Raw genomic sequence first — 18,954 nt, 5'->3', positions numbered from 1 at the left:
TAGATATCCAGAGCCCCCTGCTTTATACTCTGAAAGTTAGGGAAAGCCCTGGAAGATCATTTTATCAAAGCTATTTAGAATTGTGGAGCAAATTCTACTGACTGGTGGCAAGACCACAGACAGCGATTATAATTAGGGCCCCTGAAGATATTTGAAGCTCTAGTCTGTACCAATTCTGAAGTTTCCGTTTGGTGCTTTCAAACTTGTCATTCCCTCCCATCCCTGCCATCCTTGACTAGATCCAGAGAGGTTGCTTACTCTTCTGTCAGAGTTTTCAACCTTCTGTAAAGTAGGAGGGTGGTGTTTTAAAATAAAAACATTTAAAATCCAACACACAAAGCAAAAGTACATGTTTGTGAATTCATGAAAATGTAGTAATAGGGGCTGACCCTGTGGCTGAGTGGTTAAGTTCGCGCACTCCGCTTTGGCAGCCCAGGGTTTTGCTGGTTCAGATCCTGGGCGTGGACATGGCACAGCTCATCAGGCCATGCTGAGGTGGTGTCCCACATAGAGGAAATAAAGGACCCACAACTAGTGTGTACAACTATGTATTGGGGGGCTTTGGGGAGAAGAAAAAAAAAAAGAAAAAGATTGTCAACAGATGTTAGCTCAGGGCCACTCCTTAAAAAAAAAAAAATGTAGTAATATATTACAACACAGACTAAAGGGACACACACCAAATTCATGACCGTGGTGACCTCTGGGCAAGGAGGATGGGGAAGGGAGTTGAAAATACAATAGAAGTTTCAACTTTATCTGCTGTGTGTTATTACTTTTATTTCTAAAATAACTGAGGGGCAAATATGACAGTGTCATGTGTGTATGATTAAATGTTTTCCCCCCAATTTGTAGAAAAAATTAACATATAAATTATAAGAATAATTCCTCAAGATCCAGCTGGCCTTGGTTGCTTGGAACTTCCCTCCAGCAGCGTTAGGAGGCAGCGTGGCATAGAAGAGCTCACAGCCTGTGGAGCCGGCAGCCTCGCCAGCTTCTGGTTCCACATCCTGACCCGCTCGCTTTCTCCGTTGAGCAAGTCATTTCATCAGTTTCTCCGTTTGTGAGTTACTACAAAAAGTACTTTTTATATTATCAAAATTTCTACCTCACTTGTGATGTTTTAAAAAAGTTAATACATACAAAATGCTTGGACCAGAATCTAGTACATAGTAAGCACTCAATAAATATTAGCTATTATTCATGTTATTAATAGGGACAGGAATGAGTTCTAATCATGGGTATGTTTTCTTGTTTTATTTTTAAAAGCTTTATCTTATTTCAACTTGATAAGGTAGATATTTTATCATGGGGGTGGAAATGAGAATCAGTGAAGTTAAGTAACTTGATTAAACGCCAACAGTTACTAAATGATTGAGCTGGATTAGAACCAAGCTCTGGAACCCCAGCACCCTGGCTCTTAACCTCTACATTCATTACCACCAGCAATTTAGGTCTTATCTTTCCTAAGCAACTTCCAAAGGAATCAGAAAAAAAGTCATAAAATGCTAAATTTAGCTTAATGACATATGATTTAGAATTAGGAATATAGGAAAATACATGAGGGCAAGCAAAGGGCAATTTAAAATTTTAGCATTTTGATATACAATATAAAGTATCTACTATGTGCTAGACACTATGCCAAGTGCTTTACAGAAACTTTATTATACTAAATCTTACAACTCTGCATGTAGGCATTCTGTTTCTTTTTTAGAAATGAGAAATGAGTCTCAGATGTTATATAACTTGTGCAGGGTCATATAACTCCTAAACGGAATTCAAAACGTTGACTGCCATGGCGCCATCACCACATTTTTTCATCCAGCTGAACCACATTTCTCCCACGATTAGTTGTTTGTAATTTGCTTTTGATGTAGACACATATATCCCGTTTTACTCATCTGATAATTTTGTGGTTTCCTCATAGTTTACAAAAATTGAAGGCAAGCAGCATAGAAAACATGTAATCAGGGCGACTTTCTGCAGCTAAGCAACATAAACCATTTTGTAATAATGCGAAATCTAATCCTTAAATTTTTTCAACTTGTTTTTTCTAAGGAGAAAAATATACCTATGTCTGGCCCATTGAAATGTAGTAAATATAAAGGCTAAGATTTAAAAATTGTCCATTCTGGCTTGGTAGACTTTGCCCCCATTTAACGTAAAACTGTTACCATTTTGTTTCTTATAGAACGTGCTGGTACAGGGCGCTAACTTTATTTTATGAAATGAGGATTTTCAGGGCCTTTTCCTATCCTGAAGGAAAATGCCTGCTGTGTATTTCGTCACCACTGTGCTTGTCTCAGCATGAGATTCACATTGTCCTACTTTGAGTAGATCTAAAAATATTATCGTGGTATGTCACTCTTAGTCTTTTGTACATGTTGTCATAGTTAAAAACAACATATATGTGTGTGATACACAGATGGGAGCATCCTCACAGTGAGACAATGTATATATGTATGTGTGTGTGATACACAGATGGCAGCATCCTCACAGTGGAACAGTATATATGTATGTGTGTGTGATACACAGATGGCAGCATCATTACACTGAAGCAGTGCACGCTTCCTGATTTATCATCCTGAGCCCAGTATGTCCCTGAGCATCCAGGTGGTGTGATGGAGAGTGATCACATCTTCCTCTTTCCTCAGGTGATCAGACTCTGAGAATTTGGGACGTGAAGTCAACAGGAGTCAGAATTGTGGTTCCAGCACATCAGGCAGAAATTTTGAGTTGTGACTGGTGTAAATACAATGAGGTACCCTGTCTGGCTCTGACCTGAACTGCTGAGCCCTTCCTAATGTTGAAATGTTCTAGATTTTATTTTATCTTTGTTTATGTGGACTTTGGTCATGTTTATGGGCCATTAAGTTAAATTCAGTCCCTTTCATTTCTAATTGATGATTGTGAGTGACCTGCATTAGCATTAATTGGATTTAAGGGCACATAAAACAGGCTTAATAAGAAACAGAAATTCTCAAAGTTCAACAGTGCAGCCTTACTTGTTTGTTTGGCAAATTGCTTTACAATTTATGTAATTTTTTCTTTATTGTTCATAACCCCACCAATTTGTATCATCTTTTTCTTTCATTTCTTGTTCACTTTGCTCATCAGGCTGCTGAACTATTTGTGACTTGATTTTTAATTTGACACTTCATCAGTTTTTAAAATTTTCTGTTTCATCTTCCCATATAAGCGTAACCAAGCTTCAGGCTTCTGTAAGATAGCAGCGTCCATTTGTAACTTTTTGCAAAGCTTCAGTTAACCACATGAGCATACGAATTAGAAACAGAAATCCATTAAATATGTGTTCATGTACTGTTTATGTACCTGAAGTTGTCTGTTGACTGTGATGGTTAGGTAAAACATTTGCCTTGTTTTTTCCAAGTTTTAAATTAATTAATGAAAGTTAAGAGAACATTGTACTGGCATAGTTCTTTAAATAAAAAGAAATAAAATAGGTTAAAAGAAAATATAGTACATATTCAGTAATAGACTTTAAATAAAAATTTCAATGCTGATACCTACAGTTCAGATCTCTCACATCATAAATGAATTTTTCATATAGGAAAATGAAATTGTGGAGTATATGTTATACTTTTGGGAATTCTAAAAAAGATGCTGATAGACACTTGAGAGTGGTTAAAAACAATTTTGTTCTGGGGCCGGCCTGGTGGCAGAATGGTTATATTTGTGCGCTCCGCTTCAGCAGCCCGGGGTTCCCTGGTTCAGATCCCAGGTGCAGACCTACACACTGCTGGTCAAGCCATGCTGTGGCGGCATCCCACATACAAGGTAGAGGAAGAGTGGCACAGATGTTAGCTCAGCGGCAGTCTTCCTCAGACAAAAAAAAAGAGGGTTGGCAACAGATGTTAGCTCAGGGCCTATCTTCCTATAGGATATATATTTTTTTCTAAGTTACTGGAACTTTTCTTCAAGTGAGCTTATCCTGAAGCCCAGCACACTGAGCCAGTGAATTACTGCTGTGGTTGCTGTGAGACAGGGCTGACTGTGGACCCAGCACTTGGCCTGTTCAGCCGGGAACACTGGGTTCACCTAGGGCTCTAGGCAGCAGGATTTGTAAAGCCTGACTTGGTAGGAGACTTATAGCCCTGTCTGCGTGGATTCTCAGGCATGATCAGATATTGTATTAAGACATGGCCCATGAGAGTTGGGAACAATGATTGACTTACAGTTAGAAAACATAAAAATGTAATTTATACCTTTGCTCTTTCAAATATTCCTAAATTAACAGTGCTTTTGCCTTTTAATGCCTGGTCAAACCTCAGAGCATGCTGAAGAGAAAGTGAGCTCATTAGTAAGGCATTGTTTTTATCCCTTACGTGCTTATTTATTAATCCTACTAAAGGCGGGTTGGAGAGTCCACCATGCTATTGGGGCCTGGGCCTTTTTCTGCTGTGTGTAGTGTTCCATCAAATGCATAAAGCATGTTGAGTTCCGTTTCTCCCAAGTCATATTAATTTTTGCTTTTTGATATGTGTTTTGATTTTTTCCATACTTGTCATATAACTTCTCAAGAATGACTCCTGGGTTCAGATTAAGTGATTACTAGAAAATAGATATCGTTTCTAGTAGGAGAGCCTGGATACTGCTTAATTGCCAAGAAGTCACTGTTGACTTGTCTCTGACTTGTTTTCAGAATTTGCTGGTGACAGGGGCAGTCGACTGTAGTTTGAGAGGCTGGGACTTGAGGAATGTGCGACAGCCAGTGTTCGAGCTTCTTGGTCACACCTATGCTATTAGGAGAGTGAAAGTAAGTTTCTGTCTTTTCTCTTCATATGTAGAATATAAATAGGAACACAATCAATGAAGTATATGTAAAAGGTGTTTAGAGGTTGGGGTTGATTCTTTTTGGGCATATTTTTGTTACCCAATTAATGATGATAAACACTGAAAACTAAAATTAGGTAAAATATTTGAATAATTATTGAATGAAGTAGGACAGCATAGCCAATCAGTTCTTAAGGTTAAATAAAAATGTTTTTCATGCTGTTATCCTCAATCTACTGTTCCTTTTAGTACTTTTTAACTATAGTAATTTACTTCTGGTATTACATTCTTCATAGTTTTCCATTCAGTTGGAAGGTCTCTTTACCTTGTTGAAACTCATATGGAGAGATGGTTAATTCTTTCTTTTCTCCAATGTGATAACATATACGAATGTTCACAAACATTTGGGGTATAGAAAGTTTTCCACTCTGCAAACAGCAGAGGATGAGATAAAAATGACTTTTTTCTGCTGCTCCCAAGAAATTTGTCTGGTTATAAGATGACTGAAGTTAGTGTCCCAGCTTTTACGTAGGTGAGTTTTGCTAAGTCACTGTGGAAAACATCTTAAGTGACATCTCCCAATTTCATTCTTTGTTTTATTACTTAAAGAGTAAAAAAAGCACCTTAATGATCTTAGCAGTAAGATAATTATGCTATTCCTATTTCAAAAATTCTGAATTTCAGTTAAATTAATATTTGAACTTTTACTGGCTGCAACTCAGCATATGAGACACAGTGTCCTGTTTGTTTAACGACACAGGTTTTAGTAGCTGAAAAATATTTTCTATGTATGTTTCATAGTGCTTCTGAGACTGAAATTGGTTAACGTAGTGAAAATATTTTGCAAACTATAAAGCGTATTCAAATGTAGTTGTGTCTGTGTTTATAACTATTAAAGTACTGGTGAGAAAAACACTGAAGAAATATAATTGCAAAGGGCAGCCTATTGAAGTATGTTTATTACTTATCCAAAAGATATTATTGGTTTCTAAGTTTGCAGTTTTTATTCTTGATATCATTTTTCATGAGCTATGATATACAAGTAACAAAAATTCTTTTACAGATATTTTTATTTAACATGTAAATGTTTATTTGATACTTGTGTGTATAGCAATCCTTATATGTAGTCATAAAATTGGTAAATTACATGTTTGTACTATCACATACTTAAAACCCTTGTATTCTGTAGGTGTCATTTTTGGATAGCCAATATGAAATTGTATTTAATTTTTCTAGAATACAATACTTTGGGAATATTTTCTTCTAAATAAGCTCTAAAAAGCCTGAGTAATGGTTTTTCTTTGGAGAATGTAAAAATAATGGTTTTTTCTATAGATGATACTTAAAAGGCCGGAAGATTTTTGCCTTGAATTAAAGTATAAGGTTCAGGAAAGCGTATTTTAAGGACAGCCCTGACTAATCTTTCATTTATTGTGACGTTCATGGGAATGACCATATGCAGCAGCATGGTATAATTACGGCTAACTTCAAAAGGCTGTTTTTGTTTTGTAGTTTTCACCATTTCATGCTTCCGTGTTGGCCTCGTGCTCCTATGACTTTTCTGTAAGGTACAGTGCTTTTGATAAGTTTCATTGTAAAATACCAAGTAGCATTTGCATCTTTGTAACTTTTGTGAAAGACAATATGTTTATCTTACTAATGTGGAAATAATCTGAACTAGGCACATTTGAATATTTGCAACTGGGATTAATATTACATTTTTTCTGTTTTTATGATCCTACCACATATGTGAGTACATTCTTTGCTATTTAAGGATTCGCCTGGCTGCTCTGTTTAAAAGCGTTTTTTCTTGACAGTTTTTCATAACACCTTCCTATGGTATACATTGCATAGCCAATATCTTTTAAATTTAGTTTTTAAAAATTGTGAAATTTCATTTCTTCAGGCATAATCATATGAATCTTAAGACTAAGATTGTTATAGATGGGAAAAAGATCAGCATGAGTAAACGTGTTTGTGAATGTGTATATATGAATGTGTGTGTGTGTATATCTGTGTGTGGATATATATGTCTGTGTGTGTGTCTCTATCCATGCCTCTTAATTCCAGTCCCACACTACACACTACATAGGTTCATTCTACTTTTCCTCTTTTTCCAAATTTATAACTCCTGATTCACGTTATTCACAACATATTTACTCATTTGCTAACCCCTAAATGCTCAGAAAATAGCCTTGGAATTGCAAAGCCATGCTGCTGCAAAAAAGAGTCTTATAAGTAGAGTTCAACATTTGTTTAGAGCTTTTATTTTCTGGTAGAAATACTGTGTTTAAAAGTTATTTAGGTTAGTTCTGCTCTCCTCCATCAGTGTGGTTATATTATTCATTGGAAACATAGCCTGATTCATTTGTTTCTGTTTCTATTCAGTTTTAGGATTTTCTTCCCATCCTTGTTGGTTTTGTCCATTTTTCTGAGCAGACATTTCTGAACAAATGTTCACCTGGTTCCCAAAGTCAAGATGTGGATAAAGGCCTGTACAGGAATGTGTCGCTCTCCCCCCCACTTCCTCTGTTCTTTCTTCCCATTCAGCAGGCGCCCACACTCTGTAGGTAACCAGTCTTGCTCGTGTGAGTAGACACATGTATATTTTCTTATTTCCCACTTTCTCACTCAAGAAGTGGAATCCTCTGGATACTTTTCAGTTTTGCTTTTTTCACTTAAAATATATCCTGGAAATCACTCTATATCAGTTCATAGAGCTCTTTCTCATTCTGCATGATACTCCAATACATGGATGTCCTATAATTTATTCATCTACCCTCCTACATATAGGCATTTAGCTAGTTTCAAATATTTTGTAAACCAACAATGCCACAATGAAGAATAATCTTGTATGTATGTTTCTTCACATTACTTGAGTGTAAACTTCAGGCTGTATTCCCAGAAGTGGGATTTGCTGGGTTAAAAGGTAAACATATATATATAGTTTTGTTAGATAGTCCCAAATTCCCATCCGTAAGGAATATACCAATTTCCATTACAAGCAGCAGTGTTTGAGCGTACATGTTTCTCTCCTGTCTAAAGATCATTGATTCTTTAGGGTTTTCCAGGTATATGATCATGTCATCATGTACCTGGAACAAGGATAGTTTTACGTCTTCAGTTCTAATTCTGATACCTCTAATTGGTATCAAATTGGTTTAGCACATACTTCTGTTACAATGTTAAATAGTATTATAAATGTCATTTCTGATTTTGTATATTTGTGATTTCTTTGATTAAGTTATCTAATAGTATGTTTATTTTCTTATTTTTCTTCAGCAAACAAGATTTTGATTTATTAATTAGAATTGCTGAGTTTTTATTCACTGTCTCATTAATTGCTTCTTTGATCTTAGTACTTTCTTCTTGCTTTCTTTGTAGTTTTTCCAACTTTTGCACTGGGAATTTATTTAGTTTTACTTTTCCATTTTATTAATAAAGTGTTTAAGGCTATGAATTTTCTTCTGGTTACTATTTCAGTTGTAGCCCACAAATTCTGATATATAATGTTTTCATTGTCATTTAAAAAAATTTTGTAATTTCTATTTTTTCCCCTTTCTCCCAAGAGTTGTTAAATAGGAAATTAATTTCCAGATGAAAGTATCTTTTAATTTTTAAAAATTTGTTAGTAATTTCTAGTTTTATTGCATCATGATTAGGGAATACTGTTTTTAGCCATTCTATTTTATGAGACATATTGATATTTTGGGGAGGATCTAATAAATGATGAGTTTTCGTGAATGATCCATATGTAATTGAGAAGAAGGTGTGTTCTCTATTATCATGCTTTGAAGTTCAATACAGAACCATAAGCTCTACTAATTGTTCTTTAGATCTTCTGTATCCTTTTAATTTTTGGTCCACTTAATCTGTTTTGTGCTGAGAGTGAGATGTTAAAATCTCCTATTATCTATGAACTTCTATCCGTGTCTGTCTGCCTCTTTTGTAGTTTCATTTCATGAAGGCAGATGGGCTGTTATTTGCCACATAGATACTTAGAGCATCCACGTGGTGAATTGAGACTTTTAGCACAAAGTTAGTGCTTTTTAGTTTTAATTGTGGTTGGTCTCTCACCAGTATCATGAACTAAATAAAAAATCTTTTTATTTTAATCTATTCATATTTCTTGATAAAAACATGTTTTGTATCAAGTCTGTCATATTATGTTAATTATTATGTGTGTTATGTTACATTTGCTGTTTATGTGATGCGTTTTTTATTGTTTTGTTTTTTGCTCTTTGAAACATTTTTTGTATATTTAGGTGTTTAATTTTTTTAGTGGTTGCCTTTGATCTTATAACTTTTTAATACCTTTATTCCCTTGTGTTTTAAAATTTAGCCATTTGTTATCTGGTTTGTGAGTTTTTAATGATATTTATTTTAACTTCTACTTACTGCATGTACAACAACCAGTGAGCTTATTCTACTTTCCTTTTTCCCTCTCCCGTCTCCATCAGATTTTGAGTTGTTTTATTTATACTTTGTCAGAACGTGCAACATAGAACATAGAGCACACACCATATGATATGTTCTTCTTCCTCTTTTCCCCACCTTTGTTTTCATCTTAGATACGTAACTAACTATATTAAAAACTCACCATCAGTCTTTTTGCTGGAATCTGTGTGTCGTCTCTTGGTTTGATGACGTTTATCTTGTGGTAGATTCCTCACCAACAGCTGATGGGGACAGAATTCTCAGGGGCTCTCGCATGTTTGAAACTACTTCCTGTAGTCCTGTTGTTCAGAGCGCAGCGTAGTGGAATATAACTCCTTGACTGACAGTTCTTCTCTGGAGTTCTTTGAAAATGCTACCTAATTTGTTGTTTTTGAGAATTCCGATGCCTGTCTCATTCTCTTTGTCTTTGTCAGTTATTTGATCTTTCTTCCTGGGGATCCTGATTGTTGTGGTTCGCTTTTCCCAGCTACAGGTTAAAGCATTCAATAGCTTCTTTAAATGTGTAGATTCAGGTCCTATTTTATTTCCAGAAAGTTATTTTGGATTGTAATTTTAAGTATTCTGATCTATTGTTTTATCTTCTAGAAAGTCTTCAGTTATACAGAAACTGAATCTCTTTTACCTGTCTTTTGTGTCAGACACTTTCTCTCTGATACTTTTTACTTCTTTCTTTATCTCATTTTCATTCTCTTGGTTATTTTTCTGCTGTCTTCACTGCCCTTGTTGTGTTTGTGTGTAAATTTATTCTTTGGGCACCATGTAATTTTGTCTTCATTTCTGATATGATTTTGCCATTTTTCTTCTATTTCTTTCTTGTGTTCAGTCAGCTCTATTTCACTTCTTTCTGTTATTTTTTTAAAATTGAGGTCATAATAGTTTATAACATTGTGAAATTTCAGGTGTACATTATTATTTTTCAGTCACCACGTATATGTGCCCCTTTCCCCCTTATGCCCACCCCCACCCCCTTCCCCTCTGGTAACCACTAATCTATTCTCTTTGTCCCTGTGTTTGTTTATATTCCACATATGAGTGAAATCATATGGTGGTTATCTTTCTCTGGCTTATTTCGCTTAACATAGTACCCTCAAGGTCCATCCATTGGTTGCAAATGGGACAATTTTGTCTTTTTTTAATGGGTGAGTAGTATTCCATTGTATGTGTGTATACTACATCTTTATCCATTCATCAGTTGGTGGGTACTTAGGTTGCTTCCACGTCTTGGCTATTGTGAATAATGCTGCAATGAGCATAGGGGTGCATAAGTCTCTTTTACTTGTTGATTTCAAGTTCTTTGGATAAATACCCAGTACTAGGATAGCTGGGTCATATGGTATTTCTACTTTTAATTTTTTGAGAAATCTCCGTACTGTTTTCCATAGTGGCTGCACCAGTTTGTAGCCTCACCAGCAGTATATGAAGGCTCCCTTTTCTCCACATCCTCTCCAACATTTATTTTTTGTCCTGGTAATTATAGTCATTCTGGCAGGTATAAGGTGATATCTCATTGTAGTTTTGATTTGCATTTCCCTAATAATTAGTGAGGTTGAACATCTTTCCATGTGCCTGTTGGCCATCTATATATCTTCTTTGGAAAAATGTCTGTTCATATCCTCTGCCCATTTTTGATCAGGTTGTTTGCTTTTTGTTGTTGAGTTGTATGAGTTCTTTATGTATTTTGGAGATTAACCCCTTGTTGGATATATGATTTGCAAATATTTTCTCCCAGTTGGCGTGTTGTCTTTCCATTTTGTTCCTGATTTCCTTTGCTGTACAGAAGCTCTTTACTTTGATGTAGTCCCATTTGTTTATTTTTTCTTTTGTTTCTCTTGCCTGAGTAGACATGGTATTCGAACAGATGCTTCTAAGACTGGTGTCAAAGAGTGTACTGCCTATATTTTCTTCTAGGAGTTTTATGGTTTCACATCCTACCTTCAAATCTTTAATCCACTTTGAGTTAATTTTTGTGTGGTGCAAGATAATGGTCTACTTTCATTCTTTTGCATGTGGCTGTCCAGTTTTCCCAACACCATTTATTGAAGAGACTTTCCTTTCTCCATTGTATGTTCTTGGCTCCTTTGTCGAAGATTAGCTATCCATAGATATATGGTTTTGTTTCTGGGCTTTCAATTCTGTTCTATTGATCTGTGTGTCTGTTTTTGTACCAGTACCATGCTGTTTTCATTACAACAGCTTTGTAGTATATTTTGGAGTCCTCAGCTTTGTTCTTTTTTTCTCAGAATTGCTTTACCTATTTGGGGTCTTTTGTTGCCCCATATGAATTTTAGGATTCTTTGTTCTATTTCTGTGAAGCATGTCATTGTGATTCTGATTGGGATTGCGCTGAATCTGTAGATTGCTTTAAGTAATACAGACATTTTAACTATGTTTGTTCTTCCAATCCACCTGCGTGGAATATCTTTCCATTTCTTTATGTTGTTGATTTTTTTCAATAATGTCTTATAGTTTTCATTGTATAGATCTTTCACCTCCTTGGTTAAATTAATTCCTAGATATTTTATTCTTTTTGTTGCAATTGTAAATGGGATTATATTCTTGGGTTCTTTTTCTCTTAGTTTCTTATTAGAGTATAAAAGTGCAAGTGATTTTTGTAAGTTGAATTTGTACCCTGCAACTTTGCTGTACTTGTTGATTATTTCTCATAGTTTTCTGATGGATTCTCTGGGATTTTCTATATATAGAATCATATTGTCTGCAAACAGTGAGAGTTTCACTTCTTCCTTGCCAATTTGGATACCTTTTATTCCTTTTTCTTGCCTAATTGCTCCGGCCAAAACCTTCAGTACTATTTTGGCTAAGAGTGGTGAGAGTGGGCACCCTTGTCTTGTTCCTGTTCAGAGGGATGGCTTTCACTTTTCCCCATTGAGTATGATGTTGGCTGTGGATTTGTCATATATGGCCTTTATTATGTTGAGGTAATTTCCTTCTATGTGCATTTTGTTGAGAGTTTTTATCATAAATGGATTTGGGATCTTGTCAAACGCTTTCTCTGCATCTATTGAGATGATCACATGATTTTTATTCCTCATTTTGTTAATATGGTGTATCACATTGATTGATTTGCAGTTGTTGAACCATCCCTGCATTCCTGGTATAAATCCCACATGATTATGGTGCGTGATTCTTTTAATGTATTGCTGTATTCAGTTTGCCAATATTTTGTTGAGGTTTTTTCATCTGTGTTCATCAGCGATATTGGCCTGTAGTTTTCCTTCTTTATGTTGTCCTTGTCTGGCTTTGGGATCAGGGTGATGTTGGCCTCATAGAATGAGTTAGGAAGTGTTCCGTCTTCTTTAATTTTTTGGAATAGTTTGAGAAGGATAGGTCTTAAATATTCTTTGAATGTTTGTAGAATTCTCCAGAGAAGCCATGTGGTCCTTGGCTTTTGTTTTTTTGGGAGGTTTTTGATTACTATTTCAATTTCTTTACTTGTGATTGGACTATTCAGATTCTCTATTTCTTCTGGATTGTCCAATTTGTTCACATATACTTTTTCATAGTATTCTCTTATAATCCTTTGTATTTCTGTGGCATCTGTTGTAATTTCTCCTTTTTCATTTCTAACTTTATTTATTGAAACCTTCTTTTTTTTCTTAGTCTGGCTAAGCGTTTGTCAATTATGTTTATCTTCTCAAAGAACCAGCTCTCAGTTTCATTTATCCTTTCTACTGGTTTTTTGTTTCTATTTCATTTATTTCTGCTCTAATTTTTATTATTTCCCTTCTGCTGACTTTGGTCTTTGTTTGTTCTTATTTTCTAGTTGTGTTAGGTGTAGTTTAAGATTACTTATTTGAGATTTTTCTTGTTTCTTAAGGTGGGCCTGTATTGCCATGAATTTCCGTCTTAGGATTTCTTTTCCTGCATCCCGTAAGAGTTGGTATGATGTATTTTCATTTTCATTTGTCTCCAGATATTTTTTGATTTCTCCATTAATTCCTTCATTGATCCAATGGTTGTTCAGTAGTGTGTTGTTTAGTCTCCACATATTTGTCACTTTCCCAACTTTCCCAGTTGATTTCTAATTTCATAGCATTATGGTCAGAAAAGATGCTTGATATGATTTTGATCTTCTTAATTTTGTTGAGGCTTCCCTTGTTCCCCAACATATGGTCTGTCTTTGAGAACGTTCCATGTGCACTTGAGAAGAGTGTGTATTCTGCTGTTTTTGGATGGAGTGTTCTCTATATATAAGTCCATCTGCTCTAGTTTTTTGTTTAATTCCACTATTTCCTTGTTGACTTTCTGTCTGGATGATCTTTCCATTGATGTAACTTGGGTGCTGAGGTCCCCTACTATTAATGTGTTGCTGTTAGTTTCTCATTTTAGGTCTGTTAATAGTTGCTTTATGCACTTTGGTGCTCCTGTGTTAGGTGCATATAGATTTATAAGTGTTACGCCCTCTTGGTGGGGTATCCCTTTTATCATTGTATACTGCCCTCCTTTGTCTCTCATTGCCTTTTTCATCTTGGTCTGCTTTGTCTGATAAAAGTATGGCAATACCTGCTTTCTTTTGTTTGCCACTAGCTTGGAGTATTGCCTTCCATCCCTTCACTCTGAGCCTGTGTTTGTCTTTAGAGCTGAGATGGGTTTCCTGGAGGCAGCATATTGTTGGGTCTTGTTTTTTAATCCATCTCTCCACTCTGTGTCTTTTGGTTGGAGAATTCAATCCATTTACATTTAGAGTGATTACTGATATGTGAGGGCTTAATGCTGCCATGTTATCACTTGTTTTCCAGTTGTTCTGTATTTCCCTTGTTTCTTGTCCTGTGTATTTCTGACTGCCATTTTCAGTTTGGTGATTCTTTATGATGGTTTTCTCAGTTTTTTTCTTTATTTATCATTTGTGTGTCTGTTCTAATTTTTTGTTTAGTAGTTACCATGAAGTTTATATAAAACATCTTGTAGATGATACAGTCCATTTTCTGATATCCTCTTATCTCCTTAGCCTAAGTAGTTTCCATCCTTTTCCTCTTCCCTAAGTTATTGTTGCTACAACTTATTCCATTTTGTGTCATGAGTTTGTGATTAAAATGAAGTGATTATAGTTATTTTTGATGCTTTCCTTCCCTTTATCTTTAATGTTATAGATAGTGTTTGCTAACCTGTTCTGATAGAGAGCTACAGTTTTCTGATTTTGTCTTTCCATTCATCTGCTTGCTCAAGGCTTTGTAAACCTTTTCTTTCTTTTTCAGGTATGAGGGCCTTCTTGATCGTTTCTTGTAGGGGGGTTTCTTGTGATGATGAACTCCCTCAGCTTTTGTTTATCTGGGAAAGTTTATATTTCTCAATCATATCTGAAGGATAGTTTCTCTGGATAGAGTATTCTTGACTGAAAGTTTTTGTCTTTCAGAATTTTGAATACATCATTCCACTCTCTCCTAGCCTATAAGGTTTCTGCTGAGAAATCTCTGAGAGCCTGATGGGGGTTCCTTCATAGGTTATTTTCTTCTGCCTTGCTGCCCTTAATATTTTTCCTTTGTCATTGACTTTTGCCAATTTTACTAACGTATGCCTTGGAGAAGGTCTTTTTACAGTGATGTAATTAGGAGTTCTGTTAGGTTCTTTTACATGTAATTCCAGCTCCTTCTCCAGGTTTGGGACGTCCTCAGCTATTATTTCTTTGAATAAGCTCTCTTCTCCTTTCTCCCTGTCTTCTCACAGTGGAATTCCTGTAATCCTTATGTTGCATTTCCTAATTGAGTTGGATATTTCTCAGAGAATGTCTTCATTTCTTCTTGGTCCTAGTTGTCTCTCCTCCCTCTGCAGCCTTTCTACATTTCTGTCCTCTAAATTACTGATTCTGTCCTCCGTAATGTCAGCTCTGTTTAGAGTTTTAATCTGTTTTGTGAAGAATTGCCTCTGCTTATTAATTTTATTCCTGAGTTCATTGAACTGTCTTTGTGAGTTTTCTTGTGACTCTTTGAGTTTCTTCATGGTAACTACTTTGAATTCTCTGTCATTTAGATTGTAAATTTTTGTGACTTCAAGATTGGTTTCTGGACACTTGTCATTTTCCTTCTGGTCTGGAGTGTTAATGTGTTTCTTCATGCTGTTTGATTGAGTGGACCTTCGCCGTCTCATAGTAGTAGTGTCTGGTCGCAGATTCCACCTGTGACCACTGCGGGAGGTGGGGGGCGGGCAGGAGCTGTGTTTCTGAGCCTGCTGCCTCCCCTAGCAGTTGTGCCAATCCATTGGAAGCTGTGCCTATAGGGCTCTCTGTGTCTGGCTGCTCCTGCTTCCCACACAGGTGCATGCACTCTGGTGGGGATCCCCTGCCCTTGCTGACAGGCTGCACTGTTCCACCAGGTGGGATAGGGGGAAGGGGTGCCTCCTTTTCCACCTGTGCTCCCACACTCCACTCACTGGCGGCCCACTTGGGCTGCTCAGCTTGGTGGAGGTTCATCCATGATGGCTTAGCTGCCTCAGTGTAGAGCATTCCTGGGGGCTGGGGTGCAACTCTGAGAATGAAAGCATCCCCGCAGAGGGCCACCTTTCCCTGTCTCCTCTCAGAGTTGTGCACCAGCTGCTATGTGAGGTCCCATGCCCTAGATTGCTGCTGCTGAGGGGGAGGAGGGCCACTCATCTCCTTCCACTGCTTCCCCAGGGGTCCTGTGCCCCCACCTGCAGATGTATGGCTGTGTGCATCTCTCAGCCATCTGTTGTGTTGTGTGAATGTCCTCTGTTGGTTAATGAGTGTCATTTTCATCGTGTCTTTTGGGGAGAGCCTAAGGGCACAGTTCATTCCTCCATGATACTGATGTCTCTCCCACTTTTTTTTGTTTTTATCCACTCCTTTTCTTTATGTTTGAGTTCTTGATTGTAAGGGGAAACTCTGTTTTTCTGCTCTACTCTCAGTACTTCCGACCTGGATGTGTGTGAGTTTTCCCACACAGAGCAGTTCTGCAATTCTCACTGGATATCGACTGGATGTCCAACAAATTTAGCTCAGTTCTGACACTGTCTGCCTGGAGGTAATGTCAGATCCCACAGGTTAGCTCAGTTCCACAAGACTGCCCCACTTCAGATGCCACTTGCAAGTCTAGGTTGTGTCAACGAAAATAATCCATATCCAATCTATAAATGAAAATTTGGGTGAGTTTATTCTGAGCTTAAATCTGAGGATTATAACCCGGGAGAGTCTTTCCACAAAGGAACAGAGCACTCCAAAGAAGTGGGGGTATAAGGGTGGTTATATACCCTCAAAGAGGATGTTTCACATAGGATTGCAATGTCCCTTTTACAATAGCCCCGAGACTGCTCTGTCGGCACAGCGATTGATGGAAATAGCAGGTAGGTCTTCTGTCTCTGTGAACACAGCAGGGTGGCAGTCTGTTGTCTCCAGCTGGGTGGTCACAGGTGAGCTGGGAGGTGAGTGCAGCAATCAGTTCCTAGCCTAAGGAAAAATGCTTATCCCTAAGGAAATGCTGATGTGGGGGGAAGTTGCATCTTTATCACAAGGGCCTTTGTTCTGGCCATAGGAAATGTCTAAGCAGATATGCAATGCGTGCTCAATAGCCAGTCAGGCCCTTTTGGAGGAAAAAAAAGAGAAGTCAGGCCGAATTAGGTTTATACCAAATGGCTTCCTCATATACTCCAATATATCCTATTGCTTGCCATTTTTATTTGTCAGTTGCCACCTGTACTTCTGACTGACTAGTTATGAATCGAGGTTCCCGTGATTCCCTCCTCAGGTTCAGTAATTTGCTAGAATGGCTCACAAAGCTCAGGGAGACATTTACTTACAGTCACCAGTGTTTATAAAAGATATTGTAAAGGATAAAGATGAACAGCCAGATGAAGAGGTGTGTAGGGCGAGCTCTGGAAGTGTCCTGAGCACAGGAGCTGCTGTCCCCATGGAACAGGGGTGCCTCACCCTCCCAGATATGGACGTGTTCACCAGCCTCTAAGCTCATCAACTCTCGTTGTTCAAGGGTTTCTATTGAGCTTAGTTTCTAGGCCTCCCCTTCCCTGGGGTGCAGTGGGTAGGGCTGCACTTCCAACCCCCTCATCACTGGGACCATGCAGGGACTCCATCCTAAGTCACTCATTAGCATAAACTCAGGTGTGCTCGAAAGGGACACCTTATGAATAACAAAAGACCCTCCTGTCACTCAGGAAATCCCAAGGGTTTTAGCAGCTCTTTGCCAGAAGCTGGGACAAAGATTATATTTACTATACCACACTGGTCAAGATCAAGTTTGTTTGTTTCTTTTTCTTCACATCTTGAAATTCTTGTTTGAAGATACTTAATTCAGCTTACAATGTTATGTTACAATTTTCTTCCACTTTGCTGTTTGTTTTTTGAGGTGAATCTGTTGTCAGGTGAATTGTTTGAATTACCATATCCATTTTATTTTTATGGCACCTTTTTCTTTTTTTCAACAGATGATGACTGTGTGTGTTTCTGCAGATCCGTGGACAGGGTTGGTGGTTGGGGTGGGCACTTCCTTTGTTTTAACCCTCTTTTCCCCTAAACTGTTAGCTTCCTAGGATACCTCCTTGTGTCCTATTAAGTCTGGACTCCCTGCTGTGGTTTTCCAGGATTTTCACTCGTAGGTTGGACTTTGTCTTTCTAGTGGTGGCTTTAAGTCCGTTTTAGACCTGACCCCAGCTCTTTGTTTGGCTCAGTTCTTCCTAGCCTGCCCTTGCGTCCAGTGTGGCTTACAGCTGGGACGTGGGAGAGAGCTCCTTGGGATTCTGTTTTTATTTTTATTTTTACGTGTAATTAGAAGTCCGGGTGTGTTGAAGCCTGTGTTTTGTGTAGTTCTATTTGCTCTTCTTGTTCTGTGTTGGGTTTTGTGAAGATACACTGAGACTTTTGGATTTACATGGCCTCGTTGGCTCAGCTACCCGGAGCCCTCTCTCTGTTACGCGTGGGTCAGTATTTGATGTGGCAGAAGCTGCATAACTTTGTTTGCGTGCAGTGTCCTCTAGTAGACTAAATTGCAGCAGTGCCTTGAGAGAAATTACATGCCCAAACTTGGTTTTTTTGACTGATCCAATGCAAGCAGGCAGACAGATGGAGAAAAATAATCACACTGAAGCTTCCAGCTCTCAATTAAAAGGATACCATAACCAGGTTTGTTTTTGTAGTAGTCTGTATAAAGTAGTAAGGAATGATGCTGGAAGTTTTAGTGTGGGAGCCAAAGAATGGCAACGTGGCAGACAGGGAGAGAACTTGTCAGTTGTTGCCGGCCACCCCAGACTCTTCCAAATTTGAGCTGCAGAGGTTTGGGCTGTAAATGCAGATTTGAAGGCCATTAATTTACTGATAATTCAGTCCGGAAGAACGAATGAGCCAAAGGGAGATAAGTTTAGAGAAAGAAGAGCAAAAACACATTGTCTTCTGGAGGGAATTCATGTTGGAAGGAAGAAGGGAACGGCCCACCCCAAACAGGAGGAGATCCCGGAGTGTGCAGTGTGTCACAGAAACTGGGGGAGAGGCTTCAGCCAGGCAGGGGCGGCCGTCCAATGAGGTCCCCCAGGTAGGCTGTGCAGGATGAAGGGTGAACTGTCACTCCTCTCTTGCATGGTCAAAAGGGATTTCTGGATGGAGAATCTAGTCCTTGGATTTCAAAGACCTTTATGGTGTTTGAAACTGATCACCAGAGACTTGACCATCTGAGATGGGGCATTAATCTTTTGATTATCTCACCTTTGGTATCTTACCAAGTTTTAATTGGG

At 37.8% G+C, this 18,954-nt stretch overlaps 1 protein-coding gene across 2 annotated transcripts in view; it reads left to right on the top strand.

The window, feature by feature from the left end:
* The window catches only part of PEX7 (peroxisomal biogenesis factor 7), a 95,093-nt gene that overhangs the window by 30,003 nt on the left and 46,136 nt on the right, over positions 1-18,954 (top strand). For both annotated transcript variants that reach the window (XM_046676785.1, XM_046676784.1), the window contains 3 exons: positions 2,652-2,758; positions 4,661-4,774; positions 6,304-6,359. In XM_046676785.1, the coding sequence (XP_046532741.1) occupies positions 2,652-2,758; positions 4,661-4,774; positions 6,304-6,359 (277 nt within the window). The remainder of the gene's footprint in view (positions 1-2,651; positions 2,759-4,660; positions 4,775-6,303; positions 6,360-18,954) is intronic.

This window comes from Equus quagga, chromosome 11, assembly GCF_021613505.1.
Source record: "Equus quagga isolate Etosha38 chromosome 11, UCLA_HA_Equagga_1.0, whole genome shotgun sequence".
Taxonomy (NCBI): Eukaryota; Metazoa; Chordata; class Mammalia; order Perissodactyla; family Equidae; genus Equus; species Equus quagga.
This window is presented reverse-complemented; position numbering and strand designations above follow the sequence as displayed.